This window comes from Salvia hispanica, chromosome 2, assembly GCF_029641045.1.
Source record: "Salvia hispanica isolate PSC_SH4W2 chromosome 2, Shi_PSC_v1, whole genome shotgun sequence".
NCBI lineage: Eukaryota > Viridiplantae > Streptophyta > Magnoliopsida > Lamiales > Lamiaceae > Salvia > Salvia hispanica.
In genome coordinates, this window is record NC_142693.1 from 23,427,269 (window position 1) to 23,435,075 (window position 7,807).

The 7,807-nt window shown below is 40.3% G+C and overlaps 2 protein-coding genes across 2 annotated transcripts; one reads left to right on the forward strand and one right to left on the reverse strand.

Annotated features, from left to right (window-relative positions):
* Nucleotides 1-487: 487 nt before the first annotated feature.
* LOC125189639 (protein FAR1-RELATED SEQUENCE 5-like) lies at nucleotides 488-3,328 on the forward strand. The gene is made up of 6 exons (XM_089064918.1): nucleotides 488-545; nucleotides 1,094-1,440; nucleotides 1,542-1,721; nucleotides 1,772-1,830; nucleotides 1,970-2,653; nucleotides 2,842-3,328. Exons 1-6 carry the CDS (start codon nucleotides 488-490, stop codon nucleotides 3,326-3,328), a joined length of 1,815 nt encoding a protein of 604 aa, XP_088921044.1.
* A 685-nt stretch (nucleotides 3,329-4,013) lies between these two features.
* Nucleotides 4,014-4,552, reverse strand: LOC148931839 (uncharacterized). Its single transcript, XM_089064025.1, has 2 exons — nucleotides 4,475-4,552; nucleotides 4,014-4,382 (listed from the first exon to the last, which is right to left on the reverse strand). Exons 1-2 carry the CDS (start codon nucleotides 4,550-4,552, stop codon nucleotides 4,014-4,016), a joined length of 447 nt encoding a protein of 148 aa, XP_088920151.1.
* Between the last annotated feature and the right edge of the window lie 3,255 nt (nucleotides 4,553-7,807).

Genomic DNA, 7,807 nt, shown 5'->3' on the forward strand with positions numbered 1-7,807 from the left:
CCTAGGGCCAAGATTTGGGCTGCATTTCTGATTTAAATGCATTCTTATTTTGATCATCTCCATATATATATATATATATATATATATATAGGGATGTATTCATATACTTTTCCCATCTTTTGTGCTTTTTCCTTTTTAATCTCCCACATCCATTATTAAGATCTAAAGGCTGAAATTAGTTCCTGATTTAATCATTTTTATTCATTAAAAAATTATAGAAGGGCGTTTAGGGGATATGCATTGACGTCGGTTATGGTAAGTCCATGATTCTCTGCCTCACAATATCTTGCAGCGGTTTTTTTCATTCATAGTACAAAATTGTCCCTTCTCTTTCATCGTTCTCCATTCTCCATTCTCTTTCATCTTGCAGCGATTAATCTTTCATCGTTTATCATTCTCGAAAATTCTGGTCTTAACACATAGTGCGATCGTGCGAAACTTGTAGAATTATTTTTCGGAGAGTTCCGGGAAGATTATCTTTACTACAATGGAAGAAGGTGGTTCTTCAATAATGGACGAAGCTTATGATTCAACTATGGAAGAAGGTAAATTTGTCGAAAAGTATTTGGTTATTGTATCAACGTTTCATTAATTTTCATATCACACATATTAACGCAACCCTTTTTGATTTTCTGTATCTGTTAATTGGTACTAGTTCCATAATTGACGTTAACAAGGAGCATGAGTTTGCTTATGGGGTCGGCTAGGGTTTAGAATTGAGGCCGTCGAGTTTTTTTTTTTTTTTTGTTAAAATTAATGTACAATTTTTAAGGTTATAATGTAAAGTATTAAATTAATAATGCACGTTTTTTCTGCATGGGCTAGGGTTTAGAAACGTGGCGGCTAGGGTGTTGTATTATTTGATAATCTTAATGCTCATTCATTAATGGATAATGTATATTTGCGAATACATAATTCAAGTTTAATTTTGTCTTGGTTAGGGTTTAGAGACGTGGCGGATAGGGTGTTGTTTTAATAGATACAGATAATGTAGATTCATTACGGTATAATTTAAACTTTTAGTCAGATAATGCACGTTTATAATTCATAATGTTTACGTTTGCTTAGATTTTGTATTTGTGATTTTGTACAGTGGTTGTTGTACCTGAATGTTCGAAAGATTTGAAGCCTGTGTTTGGGCAGAAGTTCAAATCACTAGATTTTTGTTTCGCGTTCTACGATGTGTACGCCCGTGCCGTTGGTTTTGATACGCGCAAAGCACAAATGAGGAAAGCCGATGGTGTAATTACTTGGTATAACGTGGTATGCAATAGGGAAGGCAGCAAGAAGTCGAGCGAGGATGACCAAGCGAATACACGGTCTGGTTTTTCGATAAAACGTCACCGGTTATCCAAGCAGTGTGGTTGTAAGGCGAGTATCTCATTCAAGTTCTTCTCCGAAGGGGGAGTTTCAGGTTATACTCTCAAGGAGTTCAATGAGGTTCATAACCATTATATGGTTGAGACAGAGCATCAACATTTATGTCAATCAATCGAAAGCTGGACGACGTACATCACCAATTTATTCTTGATTGTTCGAAGGCTAATATAGGCCCCACGCTCACGTTTAATGTGCTGAAGGAAATTCTCGGTGGTTTTCAGCTCGTTGGCTGCAATGTTGGGGATATAAGGAATGTTTCACGAGACATCAAAGCATACGCACATGGTATTGACGTACAAATGGTTTTGGATGATAAGGCTAAGAAAAAGGAGATGTCCGAGGCATTCACATATGAGTAGTTGCTCTGTTCTGGTGTGATGGTTTGATGAAGAGGAATTACCACATGTTCGGTGATATTGTGGCTTTTGACACTACCTACAACACCAATAGGTATGTTATTGTATGCATTACTATTTGTGTTGGTTGCATTATACCTGTTAAATATGTACATTATTACTTGCATTAATACTGATGTTTGTATGCATTATATTTGTCGTTTGATTGCATTATGTTGGCTTATGCTACGCAGGTATTGTATGATCTTTGCGCCATTCACAGGAAAGGACAATCACGGGCGACCAGTAACTTTCGCTGCTGGTTTGGTAAGCAGCGAGAAGACAGGTGCTTTTGCATGGTTATTCAGACATTTTGTTCAATGTATGGGGGTTGCTCCGAAGATGATCGTTACAGATCAGGATTTGGGGATGGGATCGGCTATTGAAGAGATTCTTGTCGGGACTCGCCACCGATGGTGTATGTGGCATATTATGCATAAGTTGGCCAATAAAGTTCCAGGTAGGTTATTGAGGCACGAAGATTTTAAGAAAGAGTTCAATGCATGCATCTGGTCGGATCTGCTTGAACCCGACGAGTTCGAAGAAGAGTGGAATGGAGTAGTTGAGCGTTATGGTTTGGAAGAACACAGTTGGTTCATGTCATTGTATGAGTATAGGAAATTATGGATACCTGCGTACTTCAGAGATTTCCCACTGGGGTCGATGATTAGGACCACCTCTATATCTGAGTCGGAGAACAGCTTCTATAAAAACTTCTTGAAGCCACGCAACAACATTGCCGAATTCTACATGAATTTCAACCAAGCTTTGGAATTTCAGCGAAATAGTAGAACAAAGTTGGACTACCAAGACGCTACTGCTTATATTGGCCACTACTTTGGCGTTCGAGAAACATGCTTCCACTATGTACACAGATAGTATGTTCAAGAAAATACAAGAGGAGATTGTTGAGGGTAATGACAGATGCCGCGTGTTAGATGAACAGTGTGGACACCTACAAGCTTGGAGACAGCCTTCGAAATACCTACTTTGTGAGACATGACAGGACTGACGAGTCATATTGTTGCGATTGCTAACTATTCAATAGGCAGGGGTATTTGTGCAGCCATATCTTCTTTTTGTTCCGGAACAATGAAGTTAAAAAGATTCCGGATACCTACTGTGCAAGTAGATGGCTGAAGACTCCGCTAGCTAAGGCTGTCCATGGACATTTTGATGAGACTTTACCTACACAGTCCGTGGTTGATGAAAGGCAAAACGTTTCGAAGCAAAGGATCTCACTGTTCTATGGTTTTCTTCATCGATTTGAGACGGACATTGATGTGCTTCGTGCATTCGTAGGTGGACTGGAGGAACTTGGTAATTCTCTTCAAGCTGGAACACCTACAACTTCCGCCTCTGAGAAGAGGCGAATGATTGAACAGTTTTATGGAATGGAAAGGCCGAAAGTCGTTGAGGTCCACCCTCCGGATGTGGTCAAGACGAAGGGGCACGCGAGTAGCTCCGCTAGTCGTCTGATTTCCAAGCGAGAAAAGGCTATCAAGGAGGCTAATAGACCCCTTAGACGGTGTAAGGCGTGCGAGCCATCATGACTCTAGAAATTGTCCTATGCTCAAAGAGCTGGAAAAGGAGAACGAGCTGCGTAAGGGAAAGAGGAAATGTTGATGTATTTTGATTATAACAGAATTATTTGTTTTTGTTTTGCATTTTATGTTCAATATTGACGTCGAAGCATTTCCCACTTTGAACAAGGTTGTGGATATGATTGCTCATTATAAATTGGTTTTTGTGCATTATTGTTATGCAAATGTTACATTATTTGCAATTAATACTTAATATTTTTTTAGAATTATTATAGAAGACGGGCTTTTTGCAGAACCGTTCATTACACACATAGTTTCAGTCATTGTAAATGTAGATTTATTACATTATTGTGTAATACACACTGGTATGCCACTGCATTAGTATCCCAGCAAAGTGCATTATAATGGATTTTATTTACATTATTTGTTCACTTGCATGCATTGCTTGTCGAGCTTGTTGTTAAAAATTATTATAGTCAATAGTTGTGTTCAACATGATTTTCTACATATGTTACATTATTATGCAATAAGTTGACATTATTAAGTTATTTGCATTCATTATATGTTGTGTGCAACAAAAATTTAATACCAAAATATCTAAACATACTCCAACCCACAAAGTCGATCTTCACCCTTCCGGCATGAGTTCATAACAAAACATCCAGTTCATATCCAAATTTAAAAACATCTATTTTCACTCGATCCCATAATTCTCAACCCACTTTTCGAAGTTGAATTTAGGCGGCCTATCCATCCAATGCTTCGTGGCTTGTGTTTGGTTGGTCCCAGTCTTCGAGTTATGTGGAGAAGTTAGCAGAGCTGTTGCAAACTTCATTCGCAACATTTCCATGCTCTTCATTCCTTTGGCAGGTAGTCCGCAATCCCATTCTTTCGCCCTCTCCCCAAAATACGTCTCCATATGCCTCATCACATACACCCCCGTGTCCACGGTGCCGATGTTGTTCCTCCACGGCATTGTCACGACATGCGCATTACATTTTTTGACCCGTGCCGCCATTTTTGCGACCTTGGATTTCGTTAGTGCTGCTGCAAAGAACTTTTTCTACACCCAAAAAAAAGAAAAATGTAACAATGGCACATAATGTACAATTTGTGGTATATAATGCAGAAGTGATGTAGTGTAATGTATATTACCAGCACAGAGGGTGTGTCCCCATATTTTTCTCCAAATGTCCCGTGTGTTTCAGCCAAGGTGTGATCAATGATGTTCATCTTTGAATCTCCAAGATCAAAACAGACCACATACTGATGGGTCGTCCCCCAAATAGGGAAGAAGAACTACACAACGAAAGGAGCATTAGAACACATATTATTATGTCTACCACAACTACAAATTGAATACACTATATATTACTATAACTCACCATTTCATACTTGTCCGATAGCTGCCCGTTCCAATTGTTTCCTCCAAAACCCTAGTCCAAAAGGTATCAAACTGGAATTCTTCCGTCCATTCGGGTTGTGCGTCCACCATTGACTGAAGTTGTACTTTGTTTGTGTTAGCCGTTACAAAGTTAAAGTTATTATAGTAACTTGACAGAAACATGGGGAGAAGGATGTGCACTCACGCATGGTCTTGTTGAGAAGAAAAGCCTGGAAACCGTCTCTGGCGCCTTGTTCTTTTCCATTGTATTAGGTAAGAGCTCCACGTATCGATAACATCCGGGCTCAGTGGCTTGAATGGCGCTAAAGATTGCATCTCGATCTGCACAGTAGTCTTAAAGTTGTCGTGGTAGACAACTGAATCCCTGTATATGTTTACCCAGTTAAAACAAAGTCACATGTCCCAAAAATAAGAATATCTAAAGAATGAAATTTACTTATTCTTTTCTGCTGTGCTAAGCACCCAGTAGTAGAGTTGCTTGTTCACTGTGTGTGGCTTTGCTGTCAATCTGACCGCTCTCTCGTTGAATGGAGAACGGGCAGCCAAACTAGGTTTCTTTATTCTTCCCTTCTGAACCAAAAATAAAGACACATATAAAGCACATACAAGTCATCACCAACACTAAATGTTGCAATTAGCAGATCGTTTACTTTAGTCTTTGAATTAACTACGCTATTCGATACCTCATCCGCATCTTAATCCTGTTTGATGTGTTTCCCTCTCGCTTTTTCTAGATCACCAACCTTTTCAATGGCCTTGTCTTCCACCTCCATGTTTTGCATCTACTAGTTTTATTGGCTGTTTTGTTCGGGCAACACCAATCACTACGCCCTTACTTGGTGCAGCAGTCTGTACATTAAACCAAACAATAAATTAAGATCGAATAATGCATGACAACTACATAATAATGTATACATTTACGGTTTTATTTAGATATTCAACCTCCTGTGGAATAGACGACTGTATGCCCATCGCTGCCTTTGAAGCTCCCTCCTTAGCGGGCTGTTTTCTCTTGGCTGCCGGAACCTCAACGCGTTTCCCTCTGTTTGTCTGTGTTTTTTAAAAAAAGACTTAAACAAAATGAACTGAATAATGCAAAGATACAGTCATATAATGTACAGCTTTAGTTTTAATAATGTAACAATATTATTACAAAATGCAAGTAATGCTTGAGACATATTTACCTTGACGTTGTCCTCTACGGCTACACTCTTTGGTTTGTCTTTATTTGTCTCAGCTCTACTCTTGCCCGCTGCATCCTCCCTAACCTTCCCTTCATCTTCAACAATGCTTCTAGGCACCTACACACAATGGAACACAAATGAGATGGAGTAATAATGTTACTAACTAATAACAATCATTTATTTTCTTGGTGCATACCTCAGTTGCTGCTCCTGACCTGTGCAAGCGGGAAGGTTTCTCAACCCGTGCACCACTAGCATCTCCTGTTGTGTTATCAGGGATATCACTACCTATTTGATCTTCTATGGGCATGTCCCCTCCTTGGTCAGCAGCACCAACCGGCTCATCTTGGGCTGTATCATCATTGTTCGTTGTCCCTGAACCACCAGCCATGTCTGTCGGCTGTGTTTGCTGTGACGTAAACAGGTCAGGACATTCAAAACCTTCAAGCACAAAAGATGGCCTATCGAAGCCTCTTGCAATCTCCTTCTTCTTGTCATACGTCGACATCATTTTTTCCATATCTTCAATCCACTCTGGATTGTACTCCTCTTCGTCTTGCCTTGCCTGAGTCAATTGCGTAACTATTTCTTCATCTTAAACTACAATCTCATCCTCTAATCCCAGCAACTTCTTCCCTATCTGACTCCCTACTCGGATGCCCTGATCCTCCAGCAGTTCAACGGGTATCATCTTGAAATCCTCTACCCACGTCGTGATGGCATGGCCCATCAGCACACTTGAAGCGATGAACTTATCTCGTAGACGTTTAGCTCTATTTGTGCTGCACCATCTCCTCTGTTCACAGCCTGCAGCCTCCTAGCTTCCTCATCCATCAAATACTTTTCCTTATCAACACAGTTCTCCAACCTTCCAGTACCGAACTGATCACGCTCGGCATCCTCTCGTTGTTTTAGGGTTTCTGTTGTCCAGCCCTTCATTGTTGGCCATGCACGGATGACACGCCTCCGTATGTGAACTACGCGGTCCACATACGCACACTGACAATAAACAAAGTTTGCCAAATGGTCTGTAATGTATTGAATTATATATATATATATAATGCAACAGATCAACTATCAATAATGCATACTTAAAATAAATATTGAAATATGATCAAACATAAAAAGAGATCAATAATGCATGTTCTACTATGTAAGTAATCAATGTAAAATATCTAAACATTCAATCATTGTTTCACTAACCAATAGAAAGTGGATAGGTCCCGTAAAATATATGGTTTCACCTCTCTTCCACGTAGGATACGTGGCCTCCAACACGGATAAGACGTACCTACAACAATTGTAATTTCTAATCTCATCAACGTCGTTGATGAAATGTAGAATTTTGGGCTTAAGATTACCGTCTGCAGGTGTCTCTATCAGTGCATTCTCTAGCATGAACATAAACATGCGCTTGAAATCTGGCCCACCATTCACCTTGGCCGTGATCAGTTTGGCAATGTCTTTAGCCGTCATTTTGTACCGACTCTTACCACACTTATCTGCAACGTAGTCGTTGAACTGAAACTCCGTCTGTTTATCATCTGGCCTTGAGATTGGTGTGGGGCCTCTGGGAAAACCAGGGTCAAATGGACGTCCTCCTCATCAAGCGTCAAGGCCCCACCACCACACAAAGGAATCTGGCACCTAGCTAGATTTAATGAGTTGAGAACCCAGTAGGCAATGTAACCAGGGATCTCCTTGATGTTGAAGTGGAGTACAGCGCCAAAGCCAAGTTCATGCATGGCTTCCTTCTGCCGTGGAGTCAGGCCTTTCAAACAGTTGAGGAATTATGTAGTGCTTCGGCTGTATAGGTGGTCTACTTTTTTTCCTTTCTCCAGCCTCGGCCGTGTTCCGTTGCTCAAGTCTTTCCCGAAATTTTTGGGCAATTGCTAGTGG